Consider the following 25702-nt stretch of genomic DNA (forward strand, 5'->3'; position numbering starts at 1 on the left):
GATATTGTTTCTGTTGACATGATTCATTCTTATTGGTTAAATGTTAATTCTGCTGACACACATAACATTTTCAGAGATAAAACTCGATTTATTTGTAATGTACAGATATTTTTATACACCATCAATTATTTAAGTTTACAAGGAACAGAATTTATTACACAAATGTAGGCATTGGCAACTTACCCACGCCCAATATATAAAAGGTTTCTCTCAACTGTTGTCACACAGTGACACTCACTGGTAGTGAATTCCTTTTCAACGTATTTACACATTTAAAAATCATAAGCTCCATTTAATGGCATCCCTTCTACACTGAAAATCAAATCAATATCTCCAGTTCCCAACTCTAAACACAGTAAAGAATCCTGATCACGCTAGACCACATGTGTAAGTAGCATACTGATGCCACAGCCAAGTGACCTAAACCACTTTGGACATTTTGGTTTTAGAGTTTGAAAAGGTTGTTGAAGGAAAGTACATTACAGTGAAGTGTGGAGCACATTGAGAAATAGTATGCTTATCTACCATTAGGTTTTACAATGCCAGACCTGCAGGTCTTTGCTGTGAGAGAAAATGAGTGATCTGGATTCAGTTTAAGATCTCTCAGCAAACAGAGACAATATTTGTAAAAACCTGCTTGATATTCAGCCCTTCAAAGCAAATGCATGGGAAGCAGGGAAACACAACAGCCAAAATGATGTTTGCCGGTCGTCAGGGTGATGCAGTATCTAGACCCTTCACTGAGCCTGTGAAACGACGGTCTGGCAGCGCGGGCACAGGCAGTCTGCTGACTTTGCAGTGTAGCGGCGGCACCGCGGGCACCGGGCAGCAGCAGTGGGCACCACTGCTATACTGTAGGCACTGTCTTCACGGATAACACCACCTGACAGGATAGATACACACATATTATTCACTCTTTATTGCTCAATGATATAGACCTTTTCACTGCAGATATTTTTGTTTTGTCGAAGCAGGAGGAGCACAAGGGCCTGAGCAAGTTCAATCAAGTCTGGCTCTCATTGGTATCTCTAGCTTCACGCAAGAGATTGTTAAAGATTGTTCATGAGTCCAAGTCGCACACTCAAGTCCCCATCTCTGGTATAAAAGGTACTATATAATTAAAACATAAATCTATTATGTTCTTTCTCTGCCAATAGAATCCCTTATATCCCAGGCACTGGAGCTGTAATCACAAACATCATTAGAACAATGACCGATGTGACAATTAATTAAACAGTGATTCTATGGGACAATTTGGCTATTGCAGTAGCAAAATAAGTGATATTCATGAGGAGATACACACACACACATAATCGCACAATTAAAACAGAATAAAAAGCTGTTGAAACAGTAGTAATACTATCTAATTATTTACATAAAGGCTTTAAATAAATGTAGGAATTATTTGATAGGCCTTGTTGAATACGGTTGTCTTTTTTAATAGTAAAAAAGACATTTTTGCTGCTTTAAGTTGTGATGAACAAATGTATGAGTATAAAAAATATGTCAACATAAATTATTACAAATACTTGAAACTGTTTGAGTAAATGTCTTCATGCTCTCAAACCAGAGAAGACTTTTTTTTCTAATTTGGTTATTGTCAGCACAACAAGTTTTGTGTACAGCCCTATGTGGACAGCTTCAGCTCAATTTAAAAAGGTGCAAATATGAGAATTGACCACCTCTTGAATTAAAACTCTAAACAAATAAGGAACAGCACATAACCCACCCCTAACTGCAAAATGTAGCTCTAGCTCCATTAGCTAGTTAGCTCAGTTAGCTGTGGAGCTAGCTGTCTGGACTGGGAGCTCAGAGTGGTTTTACAAGAAAAGGATAGGATGGCTAAAAAAGGCATGATGGCATCTTGTCTTTAAAATAAAATAAACTGTTCTTTACACTCTGTTGATAATTTAGGTTAATTTTTAAAATACGGGCAAGATGGCGCAACTTGTCACACCGGTGAGGTTTCCTGAATATCCGTCTAAAATACGTGTTCACCTGGTGAAACGTTATAAATGTGCGTGAGAGTAGCTCTATAATGAGTAGGGATGCAACAATATTCGGTATTTTACCGAACCGTTCAATACGCCCTGTTCGGTTCAATGCACAATGACAAACAACGGCATTTTCGGTACGTTTCCCCGTCACAAAACTTTTTCAAAACTCTGTGCAGCCAGGCATGCTGTGTGATCCCCTCAGGAGCAGAGGCATGAGAGCAGCACATTGTTCAGGCTCAGTGCCATGTGCTGCTCATGCCGCCTTCAGAGCCAATCAGAACATCCCTGAATTTACTAGGAGCCAATCAGCGCTCTGCATGCAAATGTTGAACGACAATTGCTGCGGCCCTCCAACAGCTGTATACGACAAACTCGGGAAAACACAAAACAATAACAAAAGCAGCGGGCGTCTTCATAGCGAAAGACATGCAGCCGTATTCAGTGGTTGAGCACAACGGATTTCGTCACATGATGAAAACAGTTGAACCTCGTTACCCGCACCAATTTTAGTAGTAAAGTGATCCCAGAACTTTATGAAGTATGCCGGGGGGATATTGAAAACGAACTGAGGCAAGCACCCTACCTTGCTCTCTCCACTGATAGCTGGACCTCCCGTGCAACAGTAAGCTACCTGACAGTGACTGTACACTACATTACTTGATTGGGAAATGAGGGGCTTTGTGCTGCAGACTCATCCACTGTATGAGAGCCACACAAGTGAACACCTGGATGAAGAACTAGTGCATGCAGTTACTGAATGGAAGCTAGAGAGAGCAAATATCCAAATTCCTGTAACCACAGACAATGCACAAAGAATTGTGCAATTATTTTTACAATGCAATATTGCCTTTGCTAGTCTGAGTAGTTTTATATTAAGATATTGAAACCGTACCGTTACCGTGGCCCAAAAACCGTGATGCACACCGAACCGTGGGAAAACTGTACCGTTGCATCCCTAATTAATGAGCCTGGACGACTATTTTTCGAATCCTATCTATTTTGCATCCTAGCGGCGTTGTGGAGCCTACCGCGTTTGAGCCCGAAGAAGCTAACGCTAGCGAGGTAGAAGCCACTGCCGAGGCCAAGGAAACTGGGAGTGATGTTAATCCGAGTATTCTTTCGGCTCTAAGTAAGATAACTGACAACATTACAAAGTCATTGGATGCTAAAGTTGACACTGTGCTTGCTGCTATCCGCGAACAAACATCTCAGGCTTTGCAACGCGGGTTGGTGATGCCGAGACACGGATCTCAGACACGAAGACACAACGGATGTGTTGCAGGCTAAAGTGACACAACTCGAAAAACAAATAACCGACATGGCAGACCATATAGATATAGATGATTTAGAGAACCGCAGCTGCAGATGTAACCTTCGTCTGGTTGGGTTACCCGAGGGCACGAATGGAAAGGATGCAGTCACTTTGATGGAGACATGGCTCCCCTCCTATCTCAATCTCACAACTAAACCTGGGAAGATCAAGCTGGACCGCGCTCACCGCTCCCTAGCACCAATGCCGGGCACTAACCAACGCGCCAGACCCATCATCATGAAACTTCACAACTTTGCTGATAAACAACGAGTAATGGCCGCAGTCCGGCGCCTTGCTACGGAGCCGAACCAGCCAGCGGACCGGATCAGAGTTTCCTTCTTTCATGATTATTCGGCGGCGGTGGCACAAGGCCTTTGACGAGGTCAAGAGTTGTCTGAGGAGGAAGAATGCGATTATGCGCTTGTATATCACGCTACGCTGAAGCTGTCTGTCAACGGCAAGGAGAAGAGATTCAACACACCGGAGGCAGCTGCGACTTACGTGGAATCGCTGCCCTAAATTTCTGTAACCACCGGACTATTCCTTTCATTTAACATTGTGCCTGGACTGTGCTTTATGAAGCAAAGTGAGTACCTGCCAAATTCAGGCGTGTGTGACTCTGTATGGAGCCAGAACGGTGACATTAAAATTTGGCATCCCCCCAAAAAATTGGCATTGAAAACAAAACCAGTACTGAAAAAAGAAACATTGTCATTGAAACATTTGTATTGAAACCAGTTGTATTGGCATTGAAACAAGTATTGGCACTGAAAAAAGAAAGTAATTCAAATAATTCAAATCCGAAAATCTTATCATTTTATTTTATTTGGATTCTTTTGTATTTTTCAATGACTATCTTCAGATTTTTTCTTCATGTCACTTTTTTTTCAGTGACAGATTTTTTTTACAATGTCAGTTTTTTTTCAGTGTCACTGATTTTCAGTTTCAACTTTCTGTCACTGTTTTGGCATCGAGAGGGAGGGGCCTGAGGGGAGGGGCAAGTAGAGCGTGGTTTGCATATCATTTGAGAAGGTAATGGCAGCAGCCTGCGGGAAGGCGGGGCTGGACGGTCCAGCCACAATACACCATGTTAGGGCCCGTGTGCCGGCCGTCTCTGGGCAACACAGAGTCCAACTACCTCGCTGACTTTTCTTCAAGCTCTCTCCTGTTGTGTCCAAGTCTCTGTGTATCTGGTTCTGTCCCGGAGCTCCTAAGCTCCGGTCTCTATGCGTATGGAGTGTGGTGGTAGTACCGGGGCGCCGAGCATGGAGCAATAGCCACAGTTAGCACAACAGTAGAACAGCCTGTTGTTCCGAGCCGGGGCTGCAGCACCGACAGCAGCGCTCTGGTCACCATACCGCTACCTGTCGGGAGGGGACTGTAGGGGAGTGGCAGTGTTGATTAAGAAAAACCTATCTTTTACAATATCTGACTGTGTTAAAGATGTGAAGGGTCGCTATGTGATAATCAAGGGAACTTTGCAAGGTCAAAATATTGTAATGATGAATGTGTACTTTCCACCTGCCCAGCCAACCACCTTCCTTACCAAAATGTTTCTGGACTTAGCTCCATTCCTTTCTAACTCCACCGTTATTGTTGGTGGTGATTTTAACTTAATACTAAATCCGCTTATTGACAAATTTCCCCATAGTACTGCACCCCCCTCTCCTCAGGCCGCAACGCTCCGTGCTCTATGTGAGGAGTTTGGGCTTATTGATGCTTGGAGGTGTACCAACCCCTCTGACAAACAATATACATTTTTCTCGGCTCTGCATAAGTGCCAAACCAGAATTGATTACTTTTTTCTGCCAAAAAGTGATTTGTGTTCAGTTTTATCATGTGACATAACCAGTATAATTATCTCAGATCACAGCGCTTAATCAGTTTCGTCACTGGAGACTTAATACCATTATTCTTAAAGATGAGGAATTTACTTCCAACTTTTCTACTGAACTTAAAGCATTTCTGAAAATCAACACTTCATCAGCCAGTAATGCCTCCGTTTTATGGGAAACATGCAAAGCTTATGCGAGAGGGTTAATTATTTCGTACTCTGCAACAAAGAAGCGCCAAAGACTGGAGAAACAAAAAACTTTAGAGAGTGAATTGAGGGATAAAGAAAAAGCATATATTGCCTTTCCGTCACCACCATTGTGGCAAGAAATCACTACACTCAGATCAGCGCTGAACTGCCTTCTTACTAGAGATGCAGAGAAGAAAATGAAATATACTAGACAGAGGTTTTATGAGCATGGAGATAAAGCGGGTAAATTTCTGGCGTACTACGTTAAGAAGCGTGCAGAATCTAACACCAGCACAGCTGTTTCTGATGAAGAAGACCACAAGGTACACGAGAATAAACTGATAAATAACTGTTTTAAGAATTTTTACAAAAACCTGTACTCTTCCGAACAAGCTCCTGAGGGGGAGCAACTAATGCACAATTTCTTTGCTCAATTTGACTTACCAAATTTGTCAGAAGAGCAGAAGACTGCCCTTAATAGTCCCATAACTAAAACTGAGGTGATCAAAGCTATTAAAACATTACAAAACGGAAAGTCACCAGGACCTGACGGCTTCTGTTGTGAATTTTATAAACAGTTCCAAAATATTCTTGTAGAACCTCTTCTTGATATGTTCAACCACTCCTTCACTACAGGAGAATTCCCACAGACACTGAGGGAGGCCAGTATTTCCTTAATTCTAAAGAAAGGGAAGTGCCCTGACTTTTCGCGGATCCTACAGGCCCATAGCCCTCTTAAATGTGGTTAGGAGGCTGCTTTCTAAAATCTTAGCCTCTCGTTTAGAAAATCTCTTACCAGTACTGATAAAGGAGGACCAGACAGGTTTTATAAGGTGACGGAATTCAGCCACCAATGTTAGACGTTTGTTGAACGCTATCCTAGCTTTTAAACAAAAATCTATTAACTGTCTGGTGCTTTCTCTCGATGCAGAGAAAGCATTTGACCGAATTTAATGATCTTACTTACTGTATACACTGGGGATCCACAGGCAGCAGTCCTGACTAATGGGTTCAGGTCTGATTACTTCAACACTTACAGGGGGTGATGCAGGGTTGCCCTTTATTGCCCCTCCTATTCGCTTTGGCCATAGAACCACTTGCTGAGGCTATAAGGGTGACATCCTCAATACGTAGTTTAGAGATCGGACAGCTGTGTCATAAAATAACCTTATACGCGGATGATGTTTTAATCCTTTTGACTGACCCTGAAACATCTGTACCAAGCCTTATTGATGTGATTGACAGATTTTGTTGTTTTTCTGGCTATAAAATCAATTTGGCTAAATCAGAGGCCATGCCTCTTGGTACTCTTTCAACAATACCAACTACTGTTCCTTCCTTTCCTTTCAAATGGTCTCCCAGTGGGTTTGTGTACTTGGGAATCTTCATCATCCCATCCTTCGATCAACTGTACAAAGCCAACTTTGCACCCTTATTTTGTAAAATTAAGCAGGACCTAGAGCGATGGACGTCACTTCCTGTTTCCTGGTTAGGACGCATTGCCCTGGTCAAAATGAATGTGTTGCCCAGGCCATTGTATCCTATCCAAATGATCCCTATTTGGTTTTCTAAAAGGGTACTGAAGGACATGAATGGATGGCTCAGCTCTTTTATTTAGAACAAGCGCAGACCTAGGCTTAAGATGGCAGCATTACATCTACCAAGTTCAATGGGTGGCTTAGACTTACCCAACATTAAAATGTATCAACTCTGTGCCCATTTAAGATTTGTAAACGACTGGGTTAAGGGTAAAACTTCAATCTGGTTGGATATTGAGACAGCATTATCACAGTGCAAACTAAGTGACCTATTATTTTGTAATAATTTTAAAGAAATTAAAACCTTTTGTACAAATCCTGTAACAATCAACACTCTAAAAGCATGGCGGCTTGTCCGCCGTCTCGAGGGAAGATCAAATATAACATCCATCTTTACCCCAATAATAAATAATCCTGCTTTTCCCCCAGGTTCTTCAGACCCCGGTTTTCAACAATGGCCTTATAAGAATATTAAATGTCTCAGTGACCTCTTCTCAGATAATAAACTTATGTCATTTGAACAGCTTACTAACAGTTACAAATTGGCTAAACAAGATTTATTTCGCTTTTAGCAAATAAGGCATTTTATCATTCATAGCACAACCCTTATTGATCACCCTGAAATATCTGCTGTTGAGAAAATTCTGTTTCAACAACAGTTGAAAGTGTCTCTGAGCTCATTTTACCATGTACTTAATGGTTTTTCTACTACTGATGCGCAGGGGGTCAGAGGTGTGTGGGAGAAGGAGCTGTCTGCGACCATAGATGAAGAAAAGTGGGATACCATTTGGTCTCTTGCAAAAAGATTTCAATTTGCACTCGGACAAGAGCAAGACAACTTAAGATTTTACACAGATTACATATATCCCCTCACCGCAGGTACCTCTTCAACCGCTCTCTTTCCCCTTTGTGTCTCAAGTGTAAAACTGATGTGGGAACTTTAACTCTTTGTTTCTGGTCTTGTCATAAACTTCAAAGATATTGGGTTGAAATTATAAGTGAAATGGAGAGAATTTTTCACATTAATATAGAAATGGATCCCTTGTCCCTGATTCTGGGTCTTCCAAGTGACCGTCTAAAAACAGCACTTAACAAAAGATTGTATAATATTCTAACGTTTGCAGCTAGGAAAAATATTCTCTTGCAGTGGGTCAGTGACACAAGATTCCCTCTGTCTGTGGTTGGCGTTAAATAATTTTTGAACTGATCCCTCTAGAATATCTTACCAACGTCATACATTACAGCGTAGATCAGTTCTACAGAGTGTGGCGCCCATTCTATAAAAGGGACTGTTGTGCACTTGAACGACATTCGGGTACTGTAAGACTGATCCACTACCTCTTGTATTATGCCATATGTTCATCTCTCATGTAAGAGCTTTTGTGTCCGTTTTGTGTTTGTTTTGTTGTGTGTCTAGTTTTTGTAGACACTGTTTTGTCGAATGGAAACAAAAACTGCAATAAAAACAATGAAGAAAAAATAAATAAAAAATGTTTTAAATACAAACAAAAGCTTTTGCATAACGTACCTTTGGTTAAAACGGGCCCTTTAACAGGTGGAAACGTTTCGTGAGAAAGGTCTAGTATGACATCATGGTTTACTTACACTTTAAACATATAATTAGCCTAGTGTTGCATGCTCACCCTCCAGATTGATGAGGAAGGTCCCATGGCTGAGCTGGGCATCTGGGGGCAGGTCGCGGGGTAGCTCACTGGTCAGGTTGACTCGTGCTACCATCATCAGCTCAGCCAGCTGTGAGGAGGTGGAGGTGGGCTCTTCTTGGAGAGACTGTGGAGGTATGTGGAGGAGGGTGTGAGTTTGTATTCACACCGTCCCGTTAAATAATAGTTAACATTATACAAAAATCAGTTGTTTGAATCCATATTTAATTCATGTGTCATGCATATTTTAGATTTTGTACTTATTATCTATTAAATGATGGATAATATTGTTAGTATATGAGGTTACACTACCTGGGCAAAATATGTTACACCTTTTATAAAGTGATACAGTAAAAGCCTGGGATTTGATCAATGTAGTGTTATGCTAGAAAACAACACATTACAGGTGACATTGGCAACGCACTAAGTTGTACATTTCATATTCCATCTAATAACGTAAATATTATTCTGTTACTCTGGGAAAGATAATGTGATGTCCTGAAGCCATGCTATACCCATTTCTATTTTTTTTGTTTTTTTTTAAAGCAGTTACACAACTACAAACAAAGTCACTATATTTAATTTGTCCATTTACAGACATGGTCCATTTCTTCAGCATTTGTACATACAAATTATTTTCCTGCATCTCCTGTGGACTGTATTGCATTCATTTAAACCATGTATAGTGGCTTGCTCACAATGTTTGATTTACCTCCATGAGTTCAAACAGCAAACCAGGTTCAATGGCAACAGTGAGGTCAAACTGAGCTGGATTTTTGCCTGGAATGGAAGACAGGAAGGAGTCCCTGATGGCACATGCCCCTTCCACTGCCTCCTCCAATCCTGGTCGCCGCCAAACTGAACTACTTTTAATCCATCCACTCTTGAATAACGTCCCCTCTTCTAAAGAGACAATTACAGTTTAAGAACACTATTGTTAGCAAGTAGCCAAACTCATGAGAAGCTCATTCACAGTTTCAAGGAGTAACCCTAAATCTGTGTGTAAACTAAACCAGACAGGCACGCACCGTCATGTCCTGGTGCATGTAGATGGACTTCTTCAGCTAGATGTGGCAGGATGGGAGCTATGGATCTGGTCACTCCATCAAGAATCTCCTCTAAAACTGTCTGACATGATCTTCTGCCCAGTGAGTCCTTTGGATCACAGTACAACCTGAATGAAAGTTGCAGAAAGAAAGAAAGAAATAAACAGATAAAGGGAGAGACATAGGAGGACAGAGAGGTGTGCGAGTACAATAGCTACTTACTGCCAGTAAGTATTTTAATGTAGTTTAATGTTTTGTGGTATTCATATTGTCGCAAGCCTTTACCTGTCTTTGATTATGCTAAAGTAGAAGCTGGAGAGGTCTCTTGCGATGAAGGCTTGGAGGACACGGATGACCCTGCCAGCATCATACTCACTGTAGGCATCTGTCACCTGTAGAGACACACATACACACATGTAGCTGGCTTTCACATTTACCCTTGTTTCAGTCAGCTGCTGGCTCTGTTCGTACACATAAACACACCTTGATACTGTACTCGCGCAGCAGGTGCAACATGTACTGATCGATGTAGTGCATCTCTTTGGGGTCCACAGCATGCACACGAGGGTCGAAGCCCTGCAGGTTGCCGAGCAGGAATTTCAGAGTGTTCCTCAACTGGGAAAAAAACATGGGAAAAAAAGTAGATGCAGTGAGTATTGTTCATAAAAAAGGTAAGTGGTCACGTGTATCGTGTCCTTACTGCACTGGTACCTTGCTGATGTTGTCTCTGGCTGCGTTGAGAACAGTGGGTCCAATCTGAACCTCAGAGAAGACGTTCGACTCTGCCACCCACCAACGCAGCACATCCGCCCCATAGGCTGGCATACTGGGGTCCTGAAAATATATAAATAATAATACCATTTTAACTTTAAAATGTCAGAATTTCAGGTCATCCAGATAAAACTTGCAACTCCCTCTTTGTGGGTATCTAAAATGTTAATAAGCAATGCTAGTGTGTCATAGTTTTGAAACATAAGCTGAACTATTGCAATAGTGTGTACTGTATAATCCCAATGACATTTAAAAAATAATATACAATACAAAGGATATTCTATTAGACCATTTGTTAGGGTGTGGTTAATTTCTCAGCAGCAGATGCTGTATCTATGTTTTTGGATTTTTTTTTTTAAATATCCTACTTTTGCAATCACTTGTAAAGCACTTTGAATTCCATTTGATTTGTTTGAAAGGTGGTATATAAATATCTAAAGTTTGAAATCCTTGGCAAACAGAACTAAAATGATCTCTGTGTATACTAGGGATACACCACTAGGTATAAAAAGGTAATAGAGAAGTTAAACTTCCCCCAAAATCTGGAGAAGACTACTTCAAATTGCAAGTTTACCAGAAAGCAACAGTTTAACGGGGACTTTTTACCATCTCTCCTGACCTCACCTTCCCTCCACTAATGACTGCATCAGGATCCACAACATTGCCCAGAGACTTGGACATCTTCTCTCCCTTCTCACTGATAGCAAAGCCATGGACCACCAGTGACCTAGACACAAAAACACACAGCATCAGTGTCTCACACGGCAAAATCAGGATAAAAAAAAATAAAATGAATGGGGTATATAAATGTCAGACGCAAATAATTAAAAATGCTATTAATTGGCATTCTTTTAGAATGAGAGCCTCAGATCGCTTACTAAGGTTTAGAAAAAGTTTGAAAGTGGCGGCCATATACTGTATGAGGCAAGGGGAGACTCATTTGAAGGACATCATCAAGTTGCATCATGGGGAATGTAGGATTAGGTGATTTTAGAGTTTAAACTATACTAGAGTATAGTACTCATTGGATCAGTTCGCAGCTGAGTGTGAAGCGGCAGGGATGAGGATCAGCACCTCTAAATCTGAGGCCATGGTTCTCAGTAGGAAACCGGTGGATTGCCTACTCCAGGTGGGGAATGTGTCCTTGCCCCAAGTGAAGGAGTTCAAGTACCTCAGGGTTTTGTTCACGAGTGAGGGGATGATGTGGCGTGAGATTGACAGGAGAGTCAGAGCAGCGGGTGCAGTGTTGCATGCGCTTCACCGCACGGTTGTGACGAAAAGGGAGCTGAGCCGAAAGGCAAAGCTCTCAATCTACCGGTCAATCTTCGTCCCTACCCTCACCTATGGTCATGAGCGATGGGTCATGACCGAAAGAATGAGATCGCGGGTACAAGCGGCCGAAATGGGTTTTCTTCGCAGGGTGGCTGGGGTCTCCCTTAGAGATAGGGTGAGAAGCTCAGCCATCCGGGAGGGACTCGGAGTACAGCCGCTGCTCCTCTGCGTGGAAAGGAGCCAGTTGAGGTGGTTCGGGCATCTGATGAGGATGCCACCAGGGCGCCTTCCTAGGGAGGTGTTCCTGGCACGTCCAACTGGGAGGAGACCTAGGGGTAGACCCAGGACCAGGTGGAGGGATTATATCTCTTCTCTGGCCTGGGAGCACTTGGGGATTCCCCAGTCAGAGTTAGCCGATGTGGCTGGGGAAAGATAAGTCTGGGACTCGCTACTGAAGCTGCTGCCCCCGAGACCCGATTCTGGATAAGCGGGTGACAATGGATGGATGGATGGATGGACTATATTAGAGACCAAAAGTCAGAATATCTGAACCTCTGTTGCTTCACTGTTGACCATTCTTTGTTGAACCAGTTTTACCATGTAGGGCTGCAATTCAAGATTATTTTCATTGTCAATTAAGACGTGGATTATTTTCTAGATTCATTCATTCATTCATTCAGCTGTCATAAATAGTAGTTTATATAGTTGTATACAAATCAGAAAAATGTAAACTAAAAATCTATTTTTTAAAGTCAGGCCCAAGATGATGTCCTAGAATGTCTTCTAGTAGTAGTAGTTGATGAATAATCTATAAATTGTTGCAAACTGATAAACTTGTGGTGTTGCTTACGAAAGCACTATTTATCAGATGCTTTTTTCATACGAACACCATTTATTAATGTTAGATAATGTATCCAAGAAATTGCAAGCTTGTGTTGCAATGAAGGTTGCAAAAAAAATAAATAAATAAATAAATCACACTGAGATTGTGTTGACAGATGTTAACCTATCCACTGATTCTCGACTAGTGGGAATGATCAATTTATCATCAAATTTACATTTTCGCTAAATAAACTACATAAAATGATGATGTGCCAAACATGCATGCTTTCTTACACCTGAAGAACAAGATTTACAGCTCAGGGCATCTCTGCAGCACTTCATTACAGTGCTGTTTGTCACATGCATTTTACCTATATCAAAATGCTGCAGCTTCTCCATACTGTAGGGCTGGCAATTAATTGATTTTGGCTTCCCTCGATCATGAAAACAAGATAATCGTAATAAATTCTGCCGCACGCCGTGTCTTGTGTGGTAAATGCAGCGAACCCTTCCATCTCCACCTGTGCACTCCACTCCGCCCCCGCCTGAAGATTTTTGCTTTCAGCCACGCCGGTGTGTATTGCCAGTGCGTGTTTTGAACAAACGTGTAGAAGAAGACGGTAGAAGATGGCAGAAATGCAGCCTTTGGTCGGGAGGAAAGGTAAAGCGAATTCTGTGGTGTTGAAACACTTCAGTTTCGAGGAGTCTGACTCGGAACAAATGAAGATATTGTGTAAGATATGTCACGCCACCGTGTCTGCACCTCAAGGGAACACAACCAATGAATTTAACCATTTAAAGTCCACACACAGAGTAATACATGACCAAGTAGTGAAAGAACAAAAACACTCAAAAATGAAAAGCTCCTGGACTCCTGCCACCGCCACACAGTCCTCAATTAAGGACACACTTTAGGATGCCACCACATATCCACCCAGCTCCCACAGGCATAAAGAAATAACGGATGCCGTCACATACATGATTGCCAAAGATATGTGCTTTATCAACACCGTTAGAGACCCGGGGTTCAATAAACTGATTAACACATTGGACAAGTGGTATGTGTTACCATCATGTCACCATATCAGCAGAATTGCGCTGCCTGCCCTTTTTTTTTTTTTTTTTTTCATATCATTTAATTAATTTTATTGATATATTTTTCCCTTATTTATTGGCATTTTTCTTGTTTTTCAGGTCAAACTTATCGTGTTAAAGAAATACCAGAGTTCAAAGTTCAGTAAGTGCTTGTTCTCAAATCAATAAATAATTTAATAATCGTGATTATACAACAAGTAGTTCCGACCAAGCAATCTGATTGGTCAACAAGAAATTTAGACCGTGCTCAAATCAGCATGACAGCACGCCTGACTCATTACTCAAAATATTACTCCGCCAAGTCTGTGGCAACATTGTATTCATCTCCATGGCAACATTGTAACTGTCAGAGCTGGAGTATGAAACGGCAGAAAAATAGGCTACAAAATGGATCGGTTTGTTGTTAATTTTGATTTATTTGCTTCAGCGTCTGTCCGAGGAGGACAGCAACAGGACCAGGCTGGGAGCGAGCGAGGAGCTTGAGATAAACATGCGGGAATGAGTTATCAGCAAACGGGCACGCCACGAGAGAGTGTCCCGCAAAATGATCAGGGTGATGGCGGAAGAAATGTACAAGTGACAGCAGAGATGAGGAGTTTGCAGCGAGTGCTGGTCGGCTGAATTGTTTCCTCCGCCGCAACAACTTCACTTGCAGAAGACAACTATTGCCCAGAAGGATGCCAGAGAATTCACAGAGAAGCTGGAGAAGTTTGTGACATTTTCATCCCGGATTTTTGAGAGGAAGGAATTAAACGTCTGTCCCAAATAAACACCTGGTCCAAATAAACGCCTGGTCTGTTAAGTGATTGAAACAGATAAACACCCGGCTATTATTTATTTTCCCTTCGGTGTGAGAGACACTATTGTGACCGCAGTGAAAACATTTTATAAAAAATATAAAAGAAAAAAAATCAACATCTTTGTTATAACTTGGGCGATAAAAATAAGCAATTTCTGTTTATCTGTGCAGTATTGATTTAGTTCAGGAAATCCCGAGACCGCGATAAAACATGAACGTCAGCTCAGAGTTCATCATCTGGGACTAGAAAATCCTTTCTGTTGCTAGGTCGTTACCAAGGTTTGGATTATTTGCTGTGGTAGAGTGGTAAACTACGTTCCATTACACATATGAGTCACCTGACGTGACTGATTTTCTTTCAGTTATTAGTCAGACCCCATGTGTTTCCATGGAAACGCGACGCACACTCGCAAAAACCTTTAAAATTTGAGAGCAAATGTCCATCAACATGGATATATTTTGATTATACATTTTAATTTTGTTGGTATTAGTTGTGTAATTGCAATATTACCCATGATAATATTGCTTAATTACAATATCAATCAAAATAGTCGTGATTATGATTTTTGCCATAATCGAGCAGCCCTACCATACTGCATAATGCACTTGACCATATTACGCTAATATTTTGATTAATTGTTCAGCCCAACTGCAATGAGTAGTTGCAATTCAATTTCTTATTTTCTATGCATCTCACACGCAGAGTCATTTACAGTGAATTGGACCTAGTGTAGACTACAACGAGTGGATTGGATACTCACTTGTAAGGTGCCTTGTTCCTGACAGCTACGCTGGTGAGCAGCGAGGACTGAAACCAGCCTCCAATCTGGTCCTTCCCTTCCACATATACATCTGCCCTGGAGTCTGACTCTGGAGGGGTAGAGGAGAGCAAATGTATGTGACTTGCAGTCATGCACAAACAATAGGTTAACAAAATGGTTAGTATACGACCCAGATAACAGAATTGTCTGGAAAAGAGAAGAAAGACCAGGCAGTGTTAGCTGTAAAATTGCAACAACTACAATCAAACGTGACAACTGCCTTGTCTATAACAGGCAGCATAATGGACAAATAGACAGACGTTGCAGCCATGGAAAACAAACAGCAGGGAAGTGTTGGCCAATTGGCAAAATGTCACAGTGTTGTCCCAAGTCAGGCCCTCTGTGTGTATACTGCATGCATAAGGGAGAGAGGAGAGTTTGAGATTCATGCTAGCCCGAAGAATTCCACACAATTTTCTGCTTGCAGTTTTGGTGTTTGGACCTTAAAGCTCACTCAAATGCTTTTGGCCTTGATTCAAAGAGCAGATGAGAGATACTAATCCGGACGTAACTGATGTCAAACCAATGTGGTATTGCAGATCATGTCACATTCATGTATATTCAACTGATAATTACAACAGATCCAAGAGCATTTGAAGGCCAAAGGAAGATGTGTAAGAAGGATGGAGACACAACAATAGTAAAAAGCCTGGGAAATAAAGAGAGAAAGGGCCAAAGAAGAACAGAAAAAGGAAGAAAGCGAAGAAAAAGGCTGCTGTGTCGGCTATAGTAGGTGGATTATCAATAAACCTGTGACCAGGGGTTTGCGGAGTGGAGCAGGGAGCCAGCTGAGACGGGACTCAGGCTCCTCAGTGTCTCCCTCTATCTCCTCTGGAAATGACAAATGGTAACAGTCCACTTTAACAGGTTATTAAGTCTTGTGTTCTGATTTAGGTTTTTAGTTATTTATTTAGTTATTTATCCATGTGACTTGTTTTACAACAACCAGAGTTTACAGCCATTCCAGCTGCTCTAAGAGACTGTTCTTTAAACTAAATGCTAATATTTGCACATCACAAAGCTCACAGTGGTACCATTTGCTCATCAGCACTTGAGGGATCAGTTCAACAATAAATTAAAACTCTGGTTTGGTGAGGTTTGTAGTCCACAAAACATTTCTGGAGCTTCAGAGCAAAACAGCATTGTGGCATTCTCCTAAACAACTGAAGTAGATGGAGGAAGAAAAAAAAAATCCAAGTCTCCAGAAGCCCAGAGATCCAAAATTAGTTTGAGAGGACGTTATCTATACCTATTTAAAAACTAAATCTTCACTGTAACTGCTAAAATGAACACGTTAGTGTCCTACCCATCTAAAGGTGCTGCACAAGCTCAACAGTGTGTTGAGGATGTAAACACTGTCTTTTCAAATCAATGGGAGATCTCTGGGTTTCCTAAGACTTAGTGAGCTGTATAGAGCAGCTCAGTTGAGAGAATGCTGCAACACTGTTTTGCTGTGAAGCACCACAATTGTTTTGTGAACTATGAAACATCACCCCACTTTCCTTTTCAATCAGAGCAGTGGTGCAGGAACTTTTTTTAAATTCAAAAATATTTCGCAAGAAACATCTGGCAGGCCAAATCTGCGAGCTAACTTTGGCAAGAGAGCCCCACTTTGGGCAGCCCTGTGCTAGAGGGAAAGTCAGAGGATCATCAAAGTTAATACAATTTATACACAGGTGGAGATGAATGTCTGTACAAATTTTCAATTTCACCCAAAAAATCTGAGGGAGTTAATGTACAAAATTTTAGATGAGCCATCTACTGGTAACAGCTGTTAAGAAATATCCATCTAGATCAAGGCGTGGCTAAAAAGAAAAATGCACTTGAGTATACTGACAGCTAACATGTGGAGAGAAACAGCTGCTGTACTTTTAATAAAAGTCATCAGTGAGATTAGTAAAACACATTGTTCTTCTTCCATTGAAACGTTATCCCACACTGGCACTTTGCTAGTTCCTACCGCATGATATATAGTTCCAAATCTATCACACATACAAAGTAGCTGCGGTAGCTCATTTTTTAAAAATATTTATCATGTCAGCAATTGGACATAAAACTAAAACAACAGTTTCCAATGATCAGAATAAGGCTGAACATAGGATCGAATAATCGGTCAATCCCTAGGTAAGAAAGTTCCAACCTAGGTAAGAAAGTTCCAACCTAGGTAAGAAAGTTCCAACTGGCAGCCTTTTCTGATTTCACTCATTTTATTGTCTGCAGTTCTACGAATGCTGAGTTGCAGACACATGGTATGCCGAGACTGCACTGCCTTCTAATCCAGGTTTGTGCTGCTTTCTAACTACACGTGTTATGTAGTCTAATTAACTTGCTTTGCAAAGTATATCATCAGCACAAAGTGTAAGCGGATTTCTCCACAATAAACCTAATGAAATTAGAATTGATTAAAGGCATCGTGAAGGCAAACAGTCATTGAAATGAGATGGAGAATTAACTGCTGATACTCTGAGAACAACCCTGATGAGTATGAATAGAGAGAGAGAAGGAGAAAGGGAGCAACATTAACACATCCATGTACAATATCAATGCTTACTGAAGGAGTCACTTTATCTAGATTAAGAAACCATTTCATTTTTGCAGAGTAAGTACGCAACAGGCGACACATATGTCACTGTGGACAACAGTTTTCAACCACCACATCTTCTCTGTGGAGCAGGATCAACCACTAAGGATGAAATACTTTTATTAGTGTTAGAGTTTTGCACAATTTCACAGATGCTCATTCTACTACCATTCAACTAAATCTATCTGCACTTATTATGATCTGCAGAACAGGACAGACTAAGGAAATATCAGATGTACCTTCTAGTACAGCAGCCCACGATGCTCCGCTGTCAAACCAGATGTCAAGAACATCTTCTCCACGAACATAGTCCGTCGCTGGACCTGCTTTACTCTGATAAAGACACAAACGGGTAAATGGTTGTGAGCAATCTGTGATTAATTAGTTAGTCAACAGAAAAACAGATGACAACTAATGACAATTTTGATGATCATGTTTAAGCTGCCCAATCAATTTAAAGCCACTAGAATAACTCAAACTGTACCAACTCCTGACAAACATGTCTGTCTTTCTCTGCCTAAAAATCCATTATTTCACCTGCTCAAACTGTGTCTGCTACTATCTGTCTGCTTGGCAGGCAGTGTACACTTGGTTTATGAGAGGTGTTTAGCAAAACAATAAGCTACCAGAGACTGAAGATGGGAGTTTGTCTTTTCATGTTACGCACAGTCATTCAATTTGTTCCTAATATGTAATGTGTTGATTATTGCAATATAAAACTTCTTTAAAAACACTTTCATTAAACACCTTAAAGCAAAACTGCAACCGAGGCTTTATTTGTGAATGTATGAGTCAAACCTTCGTGTAAATGTATAATTACGACGAAAGAGGCACTTTCAAGATTTACCGTAGTTTGTTGTCGGGCAAGCTAATTTTCAATAGAGTGCGGGGGCACTCTTACGCATCAAAATCACTATTTCTAAAACACTAAGGGTGTTTTCACACCTGCCTTGTTTAGTTCGGTTGAATCAAACCCTGGAGCGTTTACCCCCTTGGTGCAGTTCGTTTGGGAAGGTGTGAACACATCAATCACACTCGGGTGCGGACCAAAACAACCGGACCGAGACCTTGTCGAAGAGGTGGTCTCGGTCCGGTTCCAAAAAAAACTCTGGTACAGTTCGTTTGTGGTGAGAACATGATCCAACTCGATCCGACCCAACTGCAGGAAGCATCAGTGCTTAACTCCAAATTTCCACTGGATACGTGTCCGCTGCGTTACGGCCGATCAGGTGTTTTGCTCTGCCATCCGCCGTCCGGTAACCCCCGGTTGCGTATTGGGTCGGACACGGCGCAGTACAGTAGACAGCTGGCATCTCGAGGCCGAGGAGTTTCCGCGATAATCACATGATCACTCGCGACCGCAGTTATAGATCTGTGTTACTAAAAACAACGACAGGAAGTGTTCCCGACCGAAGGATCAGCAGAAGAGCTTGTGTTTGTCTCTTTTTTGAGATTTGTGTGCTGGTGTAAACACGGAGTGTTTTATTTTGAAAAGTAACCGGATGTCATATTGTAGTTGTTTCAGTGCTTGACTTCCTGTCTGCTTGGCGTTAAATTCAGCTGAATTGCTGCCTCGTTTTCGAAATTTAGACCAATTAGAGAGCAGTTTCCTCGCGCATCACACATTTTGGTCCACTTGTAAATGCTTCCGTGTGAACACGAACCAAACTCGAGGTAATATGCAACATTGTAACAAGTTGGTCCCTGATTCGGACCAGAGCAAACGAACTATAGGTGTGAAAACGCCCTAAGAAGGCTCGAGGAACATGAAACTTTGCTGGTAGTATCACTAGGTTCTCTACACATGAACACCAGCATTGAGAACATTGTTTGTGTACACAGAGTTTACTAAAAAGAAGGCTTTTCTAACAACTCACCTTAACAGTAGCTTTTTCCGCTCCCAGTCATCATGGCAGCCGCGAAGTATTGAACTCAGAATGCAACGTAACTTTGAGGACAGTTAAGGTGGACCGCTACTGTCTTCAGACAACAACTATCCACGCGATATCTCACATGACTTTTCCGGCTTTTTATTTTAGTATTGTTTCTTATATGAGGCTCCTTTTTAAACTTCAAGGTCACTATTGTTTTTCGCTGACAACAAAACAATGAATTATCCTGCATTAATATGGAACGAAGCTTTAGGAGCGGTCCACCTTAACTGTCCTCCATGTTACGTCACATTTGATCGACACTTCTCACTGGCAGGACGGCGGCGAGCGGAGGAAACATCTGCTAATGTGGGTTGTCCAAAAACTTTCTTTTTAGCAAACTCTATGTACACAAACAATGCTCTCAATGCTCATATCCACGTGTAGAGGGTTTTCAAAAAACACAGGCTCTCAAGGTGTTAAAGCCAGTGAGAAAAATGTCCTAGGTCTATCCCTTTATCCACATCCCCACCAAAAGTTAATCAGGATCTATTCTGGGCTGAGACCCATCCTCCATTTAAGTTTGGTGGGTATCCATTCAGTAGTTTTCATGTTATTCTGCTGACAGTCCAACCAACAAACAAACAAATGGACATGTGTACAACATAACCTCCTTGGCAGAGGTAATTATACTGCTCATCTTATTAGAGAGAACAATTACACTACCCACAGAATTCTCACCTTCTTAAGTACCTCTGCTGGCAGCAAAGTCTCAATAGGAAGCTCCCACCAACAGTCACTGCCATTTTCTTTGAACAGCTTTCCTATATGGGACACTGAGTATCTGCAGAGGCCAGAGTCATAGACAAAGTTTCATATATATCATATTTGTGTTTGTCTGTGTTTGAGCATGAAAGAATGTAGTTTTGGTGTGTATCCAAGCAAGTGTATGAGCCCGTTTTCACATATGTGGTGTGTATCAACTTACTTGTTGATGAGAGCCTCTCCAGTCTCTCTGTGATAGAAGACAGGGATAGGGACGCCCCAACTTCGCTGTCTGGAGATGCACCAGTAGGTCCGTCTGTCCAGCATGGCCAGCAGGCTGCCCCGTGCTGACTCTGGCAAAATACGCACTTTCTGCAGCACCTCCTGGACAAACACACACACCATAGGCATTTTTTTTTCTCTTGGAAACAAACCGCAAATGCGAAGAAACAGAACACTTTTTTTTCCTGTCTGACCATAGGCTTCTGTTTTCCAGCTTTACCTTGGCCTTGTCTTTAAGTGAGGCCGTGTTAACAAACCACTGTTTGCTGGGCCTGATGACGACAGGCTGCTTTGTCCTCCAATCATATGGGTAACTGTGGATACACTGCTCCTCCTTCACCAGAGCCCCACACTCCTGCAGCATGGAAATCACTAACATGTGCAGGAAGGAAATCCACAAACAGGAAATAGGAAAACAGAAGTTAGAGACGAAGATATGAAAAATAACATGATCACTTACAATGCACTGACATATCAACATGGTCTAAGATAGTGTTTTGTTAATTTCACATATTTTAGCTGTACCTTTGTCCGTCCCTTTTGTCATCACAGACAGATTCTGCAGCTCAGGACCAGCTAAATCAGTGAACTTGCCATCCGCATCCACCATACACTCCTTAGGTAGAAGAAAAACCCCATACAGGGTTATACAGATCTTGAATCATATCATATCAGCCACGTTTTGCTTTTTACTTGATAAATAACAATTGATCAATTATCTGAAATTACTGTTTAGAACTTTTCTGTTGGGTAATCATTTTGACACTGAATGTTATGGTCATAGAGGTTTATGGGACCACCAAACACATCATCTTAAATGGTATGACAAGCTTGTCATATTTCCTGAAAGGTTGATTTAAAAGTTTTTTAAAAATACAACCTACCACAGACAGTTTAAAGTGTGAAGCAACACTGTAATCATCCATGCCGTGAGCTGGTGCTGTGTGGACCAATCCTGTTCCTTTTGCCATAGTCACATGATTCGCCGGCAACAGTGGCACTTCCTTGTCAGTAATTGTGGGATGTTTGCAAATCCCACCCTCAAGCTGGGAGCCTTGGAAGAAAAGCACAGGGGCCATTAGCAAAAAAACACACCCTAGGACAGCTCTGTCTGTGTGTGTGTGTGTGTTTGTGTGTCTGTGTGTGTGTGTGTGTGTTACCGGTGAACAAGCCCACACTCTCCAGCTCTGTGCCCAGCAGTGCAGCCATGCTGGCTGTGCGCTCAGTCGCCACTAAAAGCAGCTGAGAGTTGTCGGCCCTCCTCACCACCGAGTACCTGTCGCCACAAAACAAGACATATGCTTGAGCCTTCCAAAAATAACTCTACACAGTTCATATGATACCACATCACTATTCAAAACAAAGACATGAACTTGTCAGTCATTTTACAGCAAAAGCCCCAAACCAGATATCTATAAACCTTGAGTAGTTATATATTTTCAAACAAGACCCTACAACAGCATTACCAAATTGATTTTATGATATTAAGATAACCATAAACAAAGAAGGCCGCTGACAAGAAGAATTTAAGGCTCAAATGGCTTAGCCAGTTTTTTTTTTTTTTTATTATTCTGTAGTCTCAGTAATATAATTCTCAACTTTTCTGATACTAAATACAAACGTACTGTACCAGCAACTAAAGAGGAAAAAAGCAATGTTGCAACTTCCTAGAAACCCCAGGTGAGCCCAGTTGAAAAGTACACCTGGACGCAACAAAAACAGGTGAAGATGAAAAAAACACAGCTGGAGTAGATAAAAGGTGAGTCATGGCTGACCACAGACAGCTCCACATTCTCATGTCATTTCATGAAGCAGACACTCACTGGGCGTTGGGCATGTAGCAGACAGCCTGGTTTGCAGGAATGGTCCAAGGCTGGGTGGTCCACACCAACACAGAGACATTTTCAAGACCTGCTGAGGTGCATAAACCATACACACAAGTCAAGAGATTCAACCAACCAAACAGAGGTGAAATTTTCAATGAAGCTCTGAATTACAGGTATGTTTGTGTGTCTGTACTACCTGCTTCTGAGGTTATCTTAGGCGGCAGTGTGATCAGGGGGAATGTGGCATAGATGGCTCTGCTCACATGCTCGGGGTTGTACTCCAACTCTGCCTCTGCTAGGGCCGTTCTAAACAGGCACAGATTTAAGCACAGAACAGTAAAATACCTGGTATATAAATATAGAATTTGAAAATATATGACTCCATGTAAGCATATTATCTCAGCACCGTGATGAAGGAGACCAGAAGACTGGCTTGTAGTCCTGGTAGATGAGCCCCTGAAGAACAACCAAGTGAAATGAAAAATATTAGACTGTCTAAAGAAAAGCAAATAATATCAAACTGTACAGCCACTGAGAGATAAAGATTTAGCTTCAATCACATTCACATGCTTTATTTCCTGTTGGTTTTAGATACTTATAAAAACTACTAATGTTACTGTTTATGTTAATAAATGATGGCCTCTTCAGCCTGGGCCGGACACATCATTGCCCACCTTGTTGTGCATCTCCTGGAAAACTTTCAGCTGAGCTGCCTCATAGGCCCCGTCATACGTGTAGTAGCACTGGTCCCAGTCAGCCATCACCCCCCAGCGCTGGAAAGCAGCCTTCTGACGAGCTATGGCCTGCTCAGCAAACGCCCGCGCTGGATGGGGCAAAAAGAACACATTACAGCATCTTTAAATTGAATAGACCTAATGTTTATTCAGCCTTCTGTCTGTCAGTCTGCCTCTACCTTTATGTCTGATCTGCAGCGGGTCAAGGCCGCTGGTTGCCAACTCCCCCAGAGCTTTCAGCTCGATGGGCAGGCCATGGCAGTCCCAGCCTGGGATGTAGTGGACCTGTCGCCCCCTCAGCATCTCAAAACGATTACGGATGTCTTTCAGGATCTGGAACAAAAACAAGATAACACTTTGATCATCTGGACAGTGTTTGAGCTGTCACTGCTAGCAGAAAGCCGATCATCTAAATCTTATTGGCAACAGTCAAACAATAACTCAGTGCATAGTTGTTATAACAAACCATAACAGTAGGGAATAACTGAAACACTACAAGCACACCATATGCTGATCACCTTATTGAGTGCATGTCCTACATGAGGGTCTCCATTGGCATAAGGTGGTCCATCATGAAGACAGAACTCCTTCTTGGCCTTCCTCTCTCTCTGCCAGGAGTACAAATCTGCAAATCCACACTTCTGCATATGGAGAGAGTATTAGTATTTATGAAGGACAAAAACAAAGTATCATTAACACAGAGTTGTCTGTAGCAGTGCTTAACCATCAGCATTCAGCAGACAGTTGGATTTGTGTTGTGCAAAGCTGAGTATGCACACACAGACGAACCTAGAGACCACAAGACGATAAGTCAGTTAGTTATGCGTCGCCAAACCTAAGTCAATAGTTGGCCTTATTTTTAGTCTGTATAATTCAGAGACACGTCTGTTTATCTCACAAAGAAGGGGGGAATCGAAAAGAATTGCGCACCTTATGCATGCAGAATATGAGAATACATCCTAAATAAATGTAGAGCACTTTAGGTTATGTTCTACAATATGTGTCCACCTGTCAACGAGAGAAACATTTAACGTTACTTGGCATTATTTTGAGTGGAAAGTCGTTAGCTTCTATCGACGTACCTGCTGAATCTCGAGCTCCCGGTCCAGCAGCTTCTGTCCGGTTAGCTTCATTGGGAATTCAGTACGTGGAAGGAGCACTGTGTCTCGGTACAGTGCCCGAGCAGAGCCCGTCTCTGCGGGCTGAGCGCTGCCTTCTCCTGACCCCACATCATGACAGCGGCTTGAGCTGAAGGAGAGAGCACGGTGCAGGAGGCCGCCTCCCCTGAGTGACCCCCGTCCCCAACTCGCGAACGTCCGGCTTACTGCCGAAACCCGACACAGCAGCATGGAGAGGAGAGGTAGCTTTGTGGCCAAGCGAAACAAAACAAAAAAATGGACAACTGCAGTTGTTTCTGAGTTGTGGCGAAGATTCCGCCTTCTTCCAATGTTGTATCCCCCCGGAAGAAATTGTAGAGAGGACAACTACGGAAACACAATAGACTCTAAAGTAACGCCAGTCGCTTTTTTGACTGGGTGTACAGGCGTTCACTGGAGGCGCTATTTATCCTTCTTCAAGGCAAACTATGTAGCTTGCTCTTACGACACAGCGACTGAAGTCTACGTCTGTCTTGTGTTTTTAGAATCATGACTAATGTTCACTGCCCTTTAGTGGTCACAGCAGGGAATTCCATATTCATGATGCCATTAATACAGATTAATATTTTCAAGTAGCAAAATGCACGCATTCATCTAATTAATACTAATGTTGATATTGTATTCATTCATAATAAAAAAAAACCACATGATTTATTATCACCAGAATGACTGTGCGTACGCTAATATGTCTGTCTTAGTGGTGATGATTCCAGCCTTCAGTATTTATAAAAGTCTACTATCCGCCAGTGTTAACAATGAGTAATTATATATATATATATATATATATATATATATATATATATATATATATATATATATATATATATAGATATATTATTGTTATAAATATCATGTGATCTAGTTGCTAATGTTGTTCTGTGGTCCTGTCAAGTGTTGCTGGAGCTGTTTCTTTCCAGTCTTGCCCTCAATTTTTTATGGACGTTTCTCTTTTTAAGTTATCTTGTGATTATGCCCATGACGTTTAATTGCAACCGCGACGCCCTAATTTCAGAGCTTCACGGTGGCACAGGAACGCATCAACAAGCACACATCAGTGAGTAGTATCCGACTTTTGAGTGTAGGCAAACTATTAGCCGAAAACTGTCCCTCATCATGACGGCTTTGCCGGACAGTTTAATACCCGTCCTTGTAGTTGAATGCCCATACAAACGTTATCTTCAAAGAGGAAAGTAAATAGCTTTACATTGTAAATTAGAGTCGTTCAAGTGTGCTTTACTTAATATATTATTTCCAACGGCACCCGAATGCAGCACGTCTCATGCTACATCAGATGGTTTTGAGTGGCTGATTATGTCACCGGGGTATAAA

The 25702-nt window shown here is 41.7% G+C and overlaps 1 protein-coding gene across 3 annotated transcripts; it reads right to left on the reverse strand.

The window, feature by feature from the left end:
• Positions 1-65: 65 nt before the first annotated feature.
• Positions 66-24767, reverse strand: iars2 (isoleucyl-tRNA synthetase 2, mitochondrial). 3 transcript variants are annotated; one of them, XM_030392281.1, is made up of 24 exons: positions 24299-24767; positions 23735-23857; positions 23396-23549; positions 23157-23305; positions 22889-22938; positions 22679-22788; positions 22480-22567; positions 21817-21932; positions 21541-21710; positions 21182-21272; positions 20877-21028; positions 20598-20758; positions 20351-20453; positions 17978-18071; positions 15908-15988; positions 15098-15206; positions 10973-11075; positions 10289-10411; positions 10061-10192; positions 9863-9969; positions 9560-9705; positions 9244-9434; positions 8514-8658; positions 66-883 (listed from the first exon to the last, which is right to left on the reverse strand). In XM_030392281.1, exons 1-24 carry the CDS (start codon positions 24563-24565, stop codon positions 738-740), a joined length of 3111 nt encoding a protein of 1036 aa, XP_030248141.1. In that variant the 5' UTR covers positions 24566-24767; the 3' UTR covers positions 66-737. The 3 variants fall into 3 exon arrangements, with proteins under 3 accessions (XP_030248141.1, XP_030248140.1, XP_030248142.1); XM_030392280.1 differs by having other exon boundaries at positions 22480-22570; positions 24299-24766; XM_030392282.1 differs by lacking the exon at positions 15908-15988 and having other exon boundaries at positions 22480-22570; positions 24299-24765.
• Between the last annotated feature and the right edge of the window lie 935 nt (positions 24768-25702).

This window comes from Sparus aurata, chromosome 16 (genome assembly GCF_900880675.1).
Source record: "Sparus aurata chromosome 16, fSpaAur1.1, whole genome shotgun sequence".
Lineage (NCBI taxonomy): Eukaryota > Metazoa > Chordata > Actinopteri > Spariformes > Sparidae > Sparus > Sparus aurata.